At 41.8% G+C, this 14,384-nt stretch overlaps 1 protein-coding gene across 4 annotated transcripts; it reads left to right on the forward strand.

Annotated features, from left to right (window-relative positions):
* Window positions 1-2,919: 2,919 nt before the first annotated feature.
* Window positions 2,920-14,218, forward strand: PKMYT1 (protein kinase, membrane associated tyrosine/threonine 1). 4 transcript variants are annotated; one of them, XM_020810620.3, is made up of 9 exons: window positions 2,920-3,122; window positions 8,103-8,473; window positions 9,215-9,705; window positions 9,867-9,973; window positions 10,175-10,347; window positions 10,713-10,975; window positions 12,131-12,229; window positions 12,912-13,190; window positions 13,701-14,218. In XM_020810620.3, exons 2-8 carry the CDS (start codon window positions 8,105-8,107, stop codon window positions 13,162-13,164), a joined length of 1,755 nt encoding a protein of 584 aa, XP_020666279.3. In that variant the 5' UTR covers window positions 2,920-3,122; window positions 8,103-8,104; the 3' UTR covers window positions 13,165-13,190; window positions 13,701-14,218. The 4 variants fall into 4 exon arrangements, with proteins under 4 accessions (XP_020666279.3, XP_020666278.3, XP_078234277.1 ...); XM_078378151.1 differs by having other exon boundaries at window positions 2,928-3,122; window positions 7,419-8,473; window positions 13,701-13,870; XM_020810619.3 differs by lacking the exon at window positions 13,701-14,218 and having other exon boundaries at window positions 12,912-13,677.
* The last annotated feature ends 166 nt before the right edge of the window (window positions 14,219-14,384 follow it).

Consider the following 14,384-nt stretch of genomic DNA (forward strand, 5'->3'; position numbering starts at 1 on the left):
TTTTGTTTTTTGTTTTTTTATTCTTAATGAGAGAAGCATAATAGTATACCAACAAGCCTTTGTACTTATTTGAATATCCATTATGTTTTCTGAAAAATACAGTGAGGAGAAAACCAGCTGGACTGGGTTTCTCACAACCTAAGCATATGACCCAATCTTATGGCAGACTGAAATACTTAGAGCTACTGTTTGTCCGGACTCCAAAGGTGCCTAAAGACAAAGATTCCTAACACTGTCAAAAAACATTGTGCAACTATTATGTTTTTCTTCCTCAAAAGATTTTTGTCTTTCGAAAACAACACTGACTTGAGGCCTGATGGTTATCTCATTTTGCATGGGGCACATGGGTATCATACTGTGATATTCTGCAGTGTTTCAATTTTACTTAATTTCCTCTGGTGGTGCAGCGGAAGTGCAGGGACTCACAAAGCATAATAGCTTCAAAATTCCACCCCTTTTCTTATCAACTGGCACTTATAGTCTCAATACAGTAATTCATCTGAGACATTAGTAAGAAGAAAGAATAAATAATGATTTATTTAGTTTCAGTTCTGAATAGATTAAACAGTAAACTAACAAAACATGACTGCTTTGAGCAACAGGCCTCAACAACTAACTGACTTTCAAGAGACAAAAGATAGGGAAAAGAATGCCCTTAGCAGATAGTTTACTCTCCTTGAATTCAGAGGCATGGAAGGAATGATTAGTTAGTGCTGAATAGATTGGTATCCCCCAGCCAACATTTTCTCTAAGCTGCGCATGCACACACTCATCCAGAGCTCCATCGGGGCTGTGCACAGGCAGGCAGCAGCCAGTTTGTTTACTTCCTGTTTTGAATTAAGCCCTGCCCACCCCATGCTCATATAGTGAGGCTCCAGCATAGTGGGACAGAAAATTAGAGGGAATGTTCTTCCCAGCCAAACCTACAAAAGGCAGCATGCAAGGTTGCAAAAATTTCAACATGATATGTACTCTGGACATATCACAGTATGTACTTTAGACTTATGAAACTATAAGGGTCACTGAACAAGACAACAATGCTAAGAGAAGTCGAAAGCCTTAGAAAAAATAAAAACTGACCGTGAGATGGAGTGGCTCAGTAAAGGAAGTGGTAGCCTTTATTTTACAAGACCTGTGCATTGCTGTTAATGGCAGGATATTTTGGAGATTCTTAATTCACACAGTTACCATGAATCAGAAGGAACGTAATGACACAGAGCAACAATCTGTTGGGTAAGATGCAGTAGTTGCACCTCATGTATGGAAAGCACTATATGAGAAGTTCATTCTGGTCCATCAGAGGAGAGGGAATAACTACAGCTTTTATTCATCTGATCAGAAGTGTGTCCTTGTGAAATGAAAAGGCAGATACAAAGCTTTTCATTTAATCCTGAGACACTACAGTAGCTTGAACAAGCTGTGCCTTTCCTACTGATATAAATATATCATCTGCCAACCTCTTAAGGCTCCACTGTTCTACTAGTTCACAGTAGCTGTGTGTGACAGAGATTTTTCAAGAACAATAGGTTATTACAATATATTCTTACGTATATAATATGAGGTAAGCCTGTTATGGTACAATTTGGTTTGGTATAAGATGATCTTGTGTCACTAATTAACGCTAATGAGCTTTACAAAAGACCCACCTCTGGCAGACAAGAAAACTATTACAATTGGTTTCTTCCTTAAAACCAATCAACATTTGGGGGCATTCTGGAGACCAGACTTTCATGATGAGAACCCACACTACATCACTGATCTTTCTTGGCTGATTATGCACTGAAGGAAGAAGAAGGGAATGTGGTGACACCATGGCTAAGGTGACTCTGGAAGCTGCTTGATTAGGTCACAGAGATCAGGAAAAGCTACTTTTCAACTAAAACTGAAAAAACTCTGCAGACACCATGGCCAGGTTTAGCACAAAAATATAACACTTCCAAGCTCTACACGTCATAGCATAACTTTTCCTAATAAATTGGGACAGCTGTCCGGAAACACAGCTGAAGAGATTGGAAATAGCAACTGAATATGCTGGGAGAGTTAATAAAGGAACTGGTAACTTCTACAAGATATGGAAAAACAACTCTTCTCACACCGAAAGGCTCAAATTTCGTTCGAAGCAATAGCTCCAGATAACACGAAGGAGCTAACTTTCTGATAAAATTTAAACAGAATAAGCTTTTGCATAGTTTTGACTTTGAAGAAACATTATTTTTAGATGATTTACTAGGTCTCTCAGTGTGTGTTCCCTCCCCAGAAGCGACGTATAGCGAAACTAACAGGGCTTTCAAGCTCAGTGAGATATTTAAGAAGTGGTTTTGCCAGTTGTACTCCCTCACGATTTTTTCTATGGCTAAATGGGGAGGGATATGAACTCCGGAGTCCTAGTTGGCCATTCTATCCAGTAAGCAACGAGGAATAAATGCATCGGAGAAGTATGAAGTTTAAATTTGTGTGAGAAAACGCGTTTTCTGTTTGTATTTTACAATTCCTAGCTAGTCGGCACAATGACAACAGTTTGGCTCCATTCGTCGCACTAAGAGGGTTGCCTCATGATACCAAGAACGAATCATGAGTCTGATAATTATAGCGCTGACGAGGCACTAAAAAGCCACAGACACTGCCCTGAGGGGAAATAATGAGAAGCAGCCCACAGTAGAGCGAGGCGGTGTCTCTTCACTTTGACCCGCCCTCCTACACCTCACTCCGTAATCTTGGTCAGCTCCTGATAGGCTGAATAAAAACGGAGGTCAAAAAGGCGCCAACAGAGAAGGAGAAAAAGAAGCTCGGAGAACTGAGAGGAAGGGAAGGAGGGGCGGTTTGCGGGCAGGCGCGCTCGCGCACGCGCTTCCACTTTTTCCGCGTCCCTCGGGGCGCGCGCGCGCCGTGGTTATGACGTAAGCCCACGGAAGTGGGCGAGGCCGTTTGGAATTTTGGCGCGAGAGCGGGGCGTTGAGGCTATTGCTGCTGCTGCGGTTGCTGGTGTTTTTTTTTTTCGGGCGCGCGCCTTGGAAGGAGAAGAGGGCGGGCGGTCCGCCTGGGGGAAGAAAAGAGAGAGAACTCTTACTGGATCTCTCCCTCGCCGAAGAAATTTGGGAGGAAAAATAAAAAGGTTGGGAGAGGTAAGACACACCTTTACGGCATTTCCTAAAATTGGGGTTGACATGTCTCCTGTCGATGGAGGCGCGGGTGGTGGAGGACATATCCTTTAATGTAGGGAAAGCTGCTGCTGAGGTGATGAGAACATGGCCACCCCTTCTTTCCTGTGCACGGGATTGTGGTTTGTTCCTCTTTTTTTGGACGTATGTCTTTAATTGCATATAAGCTCCTTCCTGTGGGATTGTCTTCAGCAGCTCAGCCCCCTCCAGACATGCTGGACCACAGCTCCCATCATCCCCGGCCAGCCTGGCCATTGTTTCCATGGCATATGTTTCGGCTCAGATGCCGTAGTTAAAGTACAGGAAGTAGGGGAATTGTGGTAAATGCTTGGCTGTAATAACTGACTTTTGAGGAGAGGTAAGAGGAAAGAGATGTCCTGGATATATTGGTGGAAAGGGGTGTGTGTGTTTTAAATATATATGCTCTGAGGGAGAAAAGGAGTTAGGAACACATCAGATGGATGAGGGTAATGGAGATGGAGGCTCATGGACGTTCATTCTTGTTCCTTATCTAGAATAGTAGCCCAATTTGGGGAACAGGGATTTTAAACTAGAGCAGAGGTGAATAGACTTCAGTCTTGCCAGCATCTGCTTTGTTTTGTTGTTGTTCTTTTCGTATGTGCAAAACACATTTAGAACTGAAGAATTCTGAGCCTGCGTCTTTGTTCTGAGTAGCAGAACTGCATTCAATGTCTATCACACAATGCACACAAAATACACCCTTGGATTACTCCTCCCCTATCTTTCTTCATTTTGGCATATAATTCGGGGTGGCACTAAAGAGGAAAGTCATCTTGTTGCTTTTGCTACACTGCTGGCAGTTAGATACATTTTTCTATCTACAAATACTGTAGAATCTATATATTAGAATGATTGAGTATGAAGGGGCCTATAAGGCCATTGAGTCCAACTTCCTGCTCAATGCAAGAATATAAATCAAAACAGATTTGACAGATGGCTGTCCAATTTTCTCTTGAATGCCTCCAGCGCTGGAGCACTCACAATCTCCTGAGGTAATTGCTTCCATAGTCTTACTTCTCTAACAGTTAAGAAGTTTTTCCTGATATTCAGCCTAAATCTGGCTTCCTGTAACTTGAGCACATTATTACATGTCATGCATTCTGGGATGATTGAGAACCCTGCCCCTCCTCTGTATGACTACCTTTCAAATATTTGAAAAGTTCTATTGTATCTCTCATCAGCCCTTTATTTCTTCAGGCTAAACATGTCTAGTTCTTTCAGGCTTTGCTCATAGGGCTTCGTTTCCAGTCCCCTGATCATCCGTCTTCCCCTCCTCTGAACTTGTTCCTCTTTGTTGGCTTCCTTCTGAAAGTGCAATGTCCAGAATTGGACACATTATTCTCGATGAGGCCTTGTTGTTGGTAAGTCATGTCTGACTCTTCATGACCCCATGGACCAGAGCACGTCAGGACCTCCTGTCTTCCACTGCTTCCTGGAGTTGTGTCAAATTCATGTTGGTAGCTTCGGTGACGCTGTCCAACCATCTTGTCCTCTGTCGTCCCCTTCTCTTGCCCTCACACTTTCCCAACATCAGGGTCTTTTCCAGGGAGTCTTCTCTTCTCATGAGATGGCTGAAGTATTGGAGCCTCAGTTTCAGGATCTGTCCTTCCAGTGAGCACTCAGGCTGATTTCCTTCAAAATGGATAGGTTTGTTCTCCTTGCAGCCCAGGGGACTCTCAAGAGTCTCCTCCAGCACCACAATTCAAAAGCATAAAGTCTTCAGTGGTCAGCCTTCTTTAAGGTCCAGCTCTCACTTCCATACATCACTACTGGAAGAAAACATAGCTTTGACTATGTGAACCTTTGTCAGCAAGTTGATGTCTCTGCGTTTTAAGATGCTGTCTAGGTTTGTCATCGCTTTCCTAAGAAGCAGGCATTTTTTAATTTCCTGGCTGCTGTCACCATCTGCAGTGATCATGGAGCGCAAGAAAGTAAAATCTGTCACTGCCTCCATATCTTCTCCTTCTATTTGCCAGGAGGTTATGGGACCAGTGGCTATGATCTTAGTTTTTTTATGTTGAGCTTCAGACCATTTTTGCACTTTCTTCTTTCACCCTCATTAAGTGGTTCTTTAATTCCTCCTCACTTTCTGCCATCAGAGTGGTATCATCTGCATATCAGAGGTTGTCAATATTTCTTCCGGCAGTCTGAATTCTGGTTTGGGATTCCTCCAGTCCGGCCTTTCGCATGATGTATTCTGCATATAAGTTAAATAAGAAGGGAGAGAATATACAGCTTTGTTGTACTCCTTTCCTAATTTTGAACCAGTCAGTTGTTCCATATCCAGTTCTAACTGTTGCTTCCTGTCTCACATATAGATTTCTCTGGAGACAGGCACTCCCATTTCTTTAAGAACTTGCCATAGTTTGTTGTGGTCCACACAGTCAAAGGCTTTTGCATAGTCAATGAAGCAGAAGTACAGTGTAGATGTTTTTCTGGAACTCTCTGGCTTTCTCCATAATCCAGTGCATGTTAGCAATTTGGTTTCTAGTTCCTCTGCCCCTTCGAAATCCAGCTTGTACTTCTACCTTAGGGGATTTTGAGCATAACTTTGCTAGCGTGTGAAATGAGTGCAATTGTGTGGTAGTTGGAGCATTCTTTGGCACTGCCCTTCTTTGGGATTGGGATGTAGACTGATCTTTTCCAATCCTCTGGCCACTGCTAAGTTTTCCAAACTTGGTGGCATATTGACTGTCACACCTTAACAGTGTCATCTTTTAAGATTTTAAATAGTTCAACTGGAATGCCATCACCTCCACTGGCCTTGTTGTTAGCCATGCTTTCTAAGGCCCACTTGACTTCACTCTCCAGGATGTCTGGCTCAGCGTCAGCAACCACACTATCTGGGTTGTCCGGGACATCCAGATCTTTCTGGTATAATTCTTCTGTGTATTCTTGCCACCGCTTCTTGATGTCTTCTGCTTCTGTGAGGTCCTTACCATTTTTGTTCTTTATCATGTCCATCTTTGCACAAAAGGTTCCTTTAATAACTCCAATTTTCTTGAACAGATTTCTGGTTTTTCCCTTTCTATTCTTTTCCTCTATTTCTTTGCATTGTTCATTTAAGAAGGCCCTCTTGTCTCTCCTTCCTATTCTTTGGAAGTCTGCATTCAATTTTCTGTAACTTTCCCTATCTCCCTTGCATTTTGTTTCCCTTCTCTTCTCTGCTATTTGTAAGGCCTCATTGGACAACCACTTTGCTTTCTTGCATTTCCTTTGCTTTGGGATGGTTTTTGTTCCTGCATCCTGTACCATGTTATGAGCCTCCATTCATAGTTCTTCAGCCACTCTGTCCACCAAATCTAGTACCTTAAATCCATTCTTCTCTTCCACTGTGTATTTATAAGGGATTAGGTTTAGATTATACTTGAGTAGCCCAGTGGTTTTTTCCTACTTTCTTCAGTTTAAGCTTGAGTTTTACTATAAGAAGCTGATGATCAGAGCCACAATCCTACCACCCTCATGGGTGTGCTTAGTGGGGATATGGGAAAGGACCTGTCACTGCTCCCAAATTCTGGACCTCCCTTCCACAGGAAGCCAGACTGGCTCCATCTTTGCTGTCCTTCACCAAGGTGAAGCCCTTTCTTTTCAGGCAGGCTTTTCCTTAGTGACTGGTTGTCCAGGAGTGTTTTGTTAATGTGATGGTTTGTATTTTGTTGCTTCTAGATCTGTTTTAGTAATGCTTTTATCTAACATTTTTAATATAACGTTATTAAATCTTTTTTCATATTTGTATAATTTGCTGTTTTTAGCTTTTAATATTGTGTTTTCATTGATGTAAACTGCTTCCTTTTTTAGGAGAAAGGTGGGGTAAAATATTAAAATTAAAAAAATACATATTGTGCTTGTGGAATTTCAGGGCATGGCACCTCACTCTAAAAAACAGACCTGGATTAAGTGAACCATTGGTCCGATACATTGAGCTCCTGTTATATATTTGCACCCATATGGAACCACGGTCAGAGCATCCTAGCCTGATATTATAATTATAAATAATCTACCTGTCAGAGTTATTCCTAGGATAAAAGTGAGAAAGGGTAATACATGCACCTTGGATGTTTTTGGCTGTGGAATGAGCTAGAAATACACCCATAATTTTGTGCAGTGCCATAGTGTGCTATAGTTATTTTAAAAGCATGCAGCATATTCCTATATATATAGATAATTCTCACTTTTCTGGAAGACTAATTCAAAGGAAAGTATATATATATATAATTGCAACATCTCCTTTTCTTACAGATATTCAAGTAAGTTATGACAGATAATGCAAGCAAGGAACTTTTGGTGTAAATCAATACTTTCAAACTCTTCATATCTTCCTGTTCAGTGTTTCTTCTTTCTGTTATTCTGCTGACAACTTTGTTTGGCGTAACTGAGTGCCTCTAGAGATTCAGATTCTACACTTGTCAGTTTCATCTGAATGTCATGTGGTTTATCACTAAGGCCATTAGAAAACTCCATCATTGTTATTGATGGCTCCAGGACAACTACAGCAGATGGATGAAATACATCTTACCTCAAATGGCCTCTTCCTGAGACAGCAACCCACAGGGCATTGATCTTCAGCTGATTAGGGACATGACTCCTCGAGAATCCTATGACTGGCAGACAGAACCTTAAAACCTTAAAATGGGCACATTTCATAAAGGACAAATATAAACAGGTCTATATTGCAAAACAAGCTATAATTATCAGTCTGTAAGCATTCCATTTTTCTCTCCAGTGTGCTTTAGAGACTCTAATGTCAGTCCCAGCAGAACATAGCCTAAAAATACATCCCTTTTTATACTCTATTCTTTTTTATTCCTGACCCCTCCAATAACTCCTGAACTTTACAGATCCAGCACCAAAGAATTACTGTAGTCACAAATCAGCCATAGAAGATGTTACCATTTAATCTTTATGACTACATTTTGCTTTCAGATATGCCAGTAGCTCTTGATTGTGCAGGGGCTGAGTCTCAACTGAGCCACACTCCTTTGCCAGTGCCTGCCTTCTTCCGGGAAGCAGAATGCAGCTTTTCAGTGAAGAGAGCCCGCCAGCCACTCAGTTATACCCTCCCTCCACGGCCACGACACAAAAGTACATTAACAGTGAGCCGAATTTTCTCTGACCGACGACTGCAGCCGTGGACCAGGCTCCAACCACGCAGTGTTTCATTCCATGCTACACAGAGACAAGAACCACTTCTGCGCAGCCGTCTGTATGATGCCTCCAAAAGAGAGCTGTTTTTCAGGCAGTGTTTCCAGCAGCTGAGCCGTCTGGGGCGAGGCTCTTTTGGTGAAGTGTATAAGGTGAGGCAGTGGCAGAAGTGCTAACAGTTTCTTAATGTGAGAATTTTCTGTTTTATGCCTGGTATAATTAAAGGAGTTTTCTAACACACTATGTGATAATACCTACTAGATTATAAAGCTTTAGAAAGGGATTTGGATTAAATGGAGGATATGTGTACCAGTGACAATTAGTTGTGACATCTACAATAAACCTCTATGTTCAGAAGCTGTACATCCTTGAATAGTAATTCATCTACAGACAGTGTGAACAGGCCATTGGCACCATACTCTGTGGACTTCTTCAGTGCATCTGGCAGACCATTATGGGAAACAAATTGCTGGATCAGAGAGACCTTAGCTTGTATCTATCAAAGCCTGTATAATTTGAGGCTCAGTTTTAGTTTAAAATGTGATGTATCTATTTGAAATTGTTTTTGTGGCAATTTCTTGTGTTTTAAATTCTCTTCCAACTAAAATATAGTACAGTACTTCAAATATCTTATATCTACTGTTTGCGTTTAGGTTTTATTTGTTCTTATCTTTGACTGCCTCCAATTAGAATAAGTGGTGCACTTTATAGTTACATTATCATGTGCACAGTATGATGTGAATAGATTTTTTTCCCCTAGAACCTGTATATTCTTGCCATAGCATCACACCACCCTTGATCTGAGTTTGTTCGAGTTTCTTCTTCCACTGAGGAACGACCATGGTACCCTCTTCAGTATATGGGGCTTACAGGTTGTTTCATCTCTCTTTCAGGTACGTTGTAAGGAAGATGGACAGCTGTATGCAGTGAAACGTTCTGTGGAACCATTCCGAGGTGAAGGTGACAGACAGCGAAAATTGGCTGAGGTGCGCAAGCATGAACGTGTGGGGCATCACCCCAACTGTGTGAGCTTCATACAGGCCTGGGAGGAGCGTGGACAACTCTATATCCAGACAGAGTTGTGCCCAGGCAGCCTGTTGCAGTACTGCGAACAGTATGGGCCACTGCCTGAGTGGCAAGTACAGGCATTCCTCTGGGACTTGCTTCAGGGTCTACATCACCTACATAGCCGCAATCTCTTGCACATGGATGTCAAGCCAGCAAACATCTTCCTCTCATCTAGCAACATCTGTAAACTGGGTGATTTTGGGCTTATGCTGGAACTGGACTCCGGAGATCTGAGTGATGCTCAAGAAGGAGATCCCCGCTACATGGCTCCTGAGTTGCTCCATGGAGAGTACACCAAAGCTGCTGATGTCTTCAGGTGTGGGATGAGATGAGAAAGAGGGGAACCAAGATGGCAACTAGCCTTCCACTTGTGGCTCTTGCCCTCTGTCTCATAAAAAAAACTTGCTAGAAAAGATGCAGCAATCCAATAGTGCTTTGATTTGTTCCAGTCTCTGATTTGTGTTTCTTTCATTCCAGCCTTGGCATTACCATCTTAGAGATTGCCTGTAACATGGAGCTCCCCAATGGAGGCGAAGGCTGGCAGCAGCTACGACAGGGTTATATGCCCCCTGAGTTTACTGCAGGTACATGGAAACAAAGAAGATGTATGTTTACCTGGTAGTTGCCAATGGAGGGATTCTGCCAGTCACTCTAGGAAGCAGGCAAACTGAGAAGTGGCAGTTGAAAACAGGAGGGTTAAGGGAGAATACTGGTGGCATGAAAAATTCAGTATGTTGCAGAAAGCAAGGCAGGTACTGTATTGTGAATATTCTTGGCCTTTCCAGATCTTTCTTCTGAGTTGCGGACTCTTCTGGCTGCCATGTTGGAGCCAAACCATCAGCTCCGTCCATCAGTGGAAGCACTGCTCTCTTCCAGCCTCATGCAGAAGACTGCAAGATGGCGAAAGTTGATGCTGCTGGCACAATCTGGGATTCAGCAAGGGATTTCCATATGCAAGGTGAATATGAACCTCGCCAGAGATAACCACAGTGCTAATCTGCAGTGTTCCTTGAGTATATGGTACTGCAAAGACACCACCTTCCTTGAGTTGTGGCATGTATTTCAGTGTTTTCCTGTTTTACAAGCCTGATTTATCTTCCTGATAAACACCTTTTATCAATTTGTTCTTCTAGTCTATAGTGGGTTTTCTTGTTTTGAAAAATGAATGGCTCTGACAATATACTAGACGCTTATGTCACTTTTTTGTGTGACAGATTGCCAGTTGAGAAAGTGTCACTGCTCACTGTGTGGTGTTGGAACCCTTTTCTGATGTCTTCCTTCCCTGGTATTCAGTACTCAGTTCTTTCCTCCCACTCATTTCAGACCCTCCTCAGGTTCATGCAGTGGCTCTGGAATACTCTGTGCAGCCCAGCTCATTGGCTGCTTTTCTGGCATCGGAATGTTCCAGTTACACCTCCGCATTCCCCCTGTCTCCTTCCTTTGGAAGACAGCAGCCTTTCTAGTGGCTGGGGTGAAGAAGAAGAAGAAGATATAGAAGAAAGCCTTGGTGAAGATGTATTTGAGCTAATAGAGACATCTGAACATGACAACTGCATTTACCCAGTTGATCTGCAGTCCTCAGACCGGTGAGTAGATTAGACCTGGATGGAGAAAAGGCATGCCCACTCTTCTGTTGCTCTAGCCAATCTTCTGTAGAGATTGATCTAGAGAAGCAGTCTTATAACATGACCTTATACAGTATATGCAGAGTCCTTGTATAGCAATCATCCTTAGATGTCCACATTTCCAAAATCTTTGTGCAAGTCATATTCTTTATGAATTCTGCATTGTTTATTTTACTTAATTTGTGTTTTCATAAATGTTGAAGTTTATAGGTTTAAAATTGGTTTATTGTAGCAGCTTTCAGTTTATCTTCTATACTGCATGTTAAAATTCTTTTGATTTTGTACCATGTAATGTGCTTTCATGTGTCGTCCCCCCCCCCATACAGTGGAATAAATAAATGATCTAGGTATGATTTTTTTTTCTTTACATATGTATACTGCATTACTCTTATAATGTGAAACAGATCCTAGCCATGGTATTCTTTGAGAAAATATTTGGTTCCATAGCATGTTGATTATACCCAGTAGCCTACTTATAGTTCTGACAATCTAGAGCTCCAAAAGAGGGGTGGATATTGGATAACACAACTTTTTTGAGCTTTCCTTCCTCACATTTCGAAAGCAATGGTCTCTATTAGTCATGAGGCTTCAGATTATTAATCTCAAATTGAGAAATCTTTGTGGTTTCAGTCCACATTTTGTGAGTGGATTATTGTCACTGCTGCTTAAAAATCTGAATCTATTTCACTGTACAGTTCTAATTTCTGTTTCTGTAGCATAATCAATTGCTACAGAAACAGAGAATTTGCTATTTCAGCCTGGGTTTTGCTTGTTTTGAACTATACTAAACATGGCAATCTTCTCATAAATAAATTTTGCTTATTCAAGTTACTGCTCTTTGTACCTGTTCCTGTTTGCAGTCCTCTTCTCATAGGTAAACTCCAAAAGGGACACGAGAAGATGATTTGCCAACTACCTTTTCAAAAGAAAATAAATGCAACAGCAAGAAATGCTCAAGCATGTACTTGTAACACAGGAAGCTCATTCAGACACATGTTGGAAGTTCCCCATCCACTTCTCCAACATGTATTGAATTCCTTTTGGCTTCTACTAGCTTCATTAATTTAAAGCTGATGATTAGTATATACAGATATTTTCAAATTGTTTTCTTTTCAGACTGCCTGATTCTCCAATGCTAAATGTATGCCAATGTGCAGGAAACACCTCCACACCACGGCACCTCTCTCCTCAGCTGACGAGTGGCAGGAAGAACAGGTGAGCTGTTGGCCAAGGAGTGGCAGCAGGGAGACTGAAACTGAACTCCTGGAAGGGACATAAGAATGCAGAATGTCGACATATGTTAATGTCTCAGCCAATGAGTAAATCCATAGTACTAGGCTAACTTCTGTAATTGGCATACCTTCAATGCTGTAAAGCACTATTTCTCAACCAATGGCACACATGATGCTGTAGGGACATAGTAGTAGTGTAGGTGGTATTTGTAACATTAAGAATTCAGCCTTCTCAATCACCATTTCCTGCAAGTGTAACTTATCTCCTCTGACTTTTTGATGTACTAACAGTAACTTTGGACACTATGTTTCTCCTGATCTCACAGTACTGTTGCCCACCAATTTAGAGTAAATGTTAAATACAGTAGAATACAGTACTTGTATATGTATACTGTACATGTCCTTCTTAGGGGAAGAGGGCTTTGTGTTTCTATCATGGTGGGAGTTGGGTTCTCTGACAGAGCAACTGATGAGACCCAAGCTTAGAAGTAGTTCTGTAGATATCGTTCTCTAAGCACCAAGGCATTGCTGAGTTTTAGTTACTATGATGTTTTGTTGCCATGTGTGCTGTGTTTTGTTCCCCACTGCCAAGTGGAGATCTGGACCCCACCACCCAAGCTGTTTTCAGCTCACCTATTTTTTCTATTTTTGCTGATTCCTTGCAGGTCTTTGGTTCTTCAAGATAGCCCCAACCTCAGCTATATCAGCCCCAAATCCCCAAGCAGCAGTCCTACTCCATCAGACTCACAGCCTGCAAACAGCCTGCGCCGCACACTAGTGTTTGAGGATGATGACGAGGAAGATGAATGGGAGGCAGCTGTTCACCAGTGTTCTAATCAGTCATCCAGTTTTGAACCAAAAAATCTGTTGAGCTTGTTTGAAGATTCCATTGCATCTGAGGAGAAATGCCAGAGCTGAGGGGGAGTTTGGTTCATTGATTACAGGTTTGCTTGAGCCTCTTGGTGGGTATATGGAGGAGCCCCTCCAGGTGGTGCTATGCAGGTGGTCAGTATGTTGAGGGGCTGAGCTGTGACATATTGCTCAGCAAAGGGGTAGCAGAAATTCTAGGGATCCTTCCCTGTGCATATCTTCTCTGCTTGAGCCCCAAAGTGCTGCAGTTTTTGAGATGCAGATATTTACTTTCAGGGGTTTAAAACAGTATCTGGTAATAGGCAGTGGAAAGCAGTTGGTATGATTGGAGGTCACTTGAGGGTAAAGGAATCCCTCTTTTATATGAGAATGTGGGTTGAATGCATAATGTACACATTTCCTTTTTAAGATTTGTCCCTCTTGTTTGTAGGTCATAGATGTGCTGCTATTTGTGGGATGTGGCTTGGGGACATATAAACTTATTTTCTTCTATTCTGGCATTTTTCAAAAGGTGGCAGGTATAAGACTTGACAATAAAAGCATTTAGAAATTTCCACTGAATGTTGTATGTTTCTCTTCTGTAGATGTGACTTGGCTGTAGTCTGAGTTAGAACCACATACAGAGAGAAGACCGATGTGAAAGATGGTTATTCAAAGCCAAATTGAATTTTCAAAAAGGGAAACCAGTGCTTGAAAATCACTTGCTGTAGACAAAAAATATACAAGGTGATGGGTTGTTTTTAAGCAAAAACTTTGAAGCCTTAAAAAGACAAATGTTGCTTTCAGAAATGTCTAGATAGGGCACAAAACACCTCTCTGAATTAAATGCTAATTCATTCCTTCTGTCTCCCCTCTGCCTTTGTATTTTAAGACATGTCTTGAGTAGCCTAACTAGGAGTGAGATAATGTGTTTTTGAGCTGGGTGGACTTTATGTACAGTAAATACTTGTACACTTCTGGAAGCTCATACAGTGCATCTACAAGATTTTGCTGGTTGTATAATTGTGATTTTAAGCTACAATCTTACATTTTTGTAGAATCTAGAAAACTAGGCTACTTGTATTTTGCTTATTGACATTAATTAAAAGAATTCCATTTCTCACTTGCTGAATGTGTGCAATTCAGTCCAATCACATAACTTAAAATACAATAGGAAATAGTTGCAGCATCAATGTACTTGGGCAGCTGCATCCATCAGCTAGTGGTCATGCATTCCCACAACCTGGGGATGGGGCACCTGTGGCCTTCCCCTTGCTGATGGACCCCAC

The sequence above is a fragment of the Pogona vitticeps genome, chromosome 6, assembly GCF_051106095.1.
Source record: "Pogona vitticeps strain Pit_001003342236 chromosome 6, PviZW2.1, whole genome shotgun sequence".
Classification (NCBI taxonomy): domain Eukaryota; kingdom Metazoa; phylum Chordata; class Lepidosauria; order Squamata; family Agamidae; genus Pogona; species Pogona vitticeps.

What these genes read in the sequence shown, in the direction of transcription:
- PKMYT1 (XM_078378151.1), top strand. Translation starts at nt 8,063, where the DNA reads ATGTTACCATTTAATCTTTATGACTACATTTTGCTTTCAGATATGCCA. An exon ending in AAAGCTGCTGATGTCTTCAG is followed by an intron (nt 9,706 to 9,866) that starts GTGTGGGATGAG and finishes CTTTCATTCCAG; the next exon opens with CCTTGGCATTACCATCTTAG. An exon ending in ACGAGTGGCAGGAAGAACAG is followed by an intron (nt 12,230 to 12,911) that starts GTGAGCTGTTGG and finishes GATTCCTTGCAG; the next exon opens with GTCTTTGGTTCTTCAAGATA.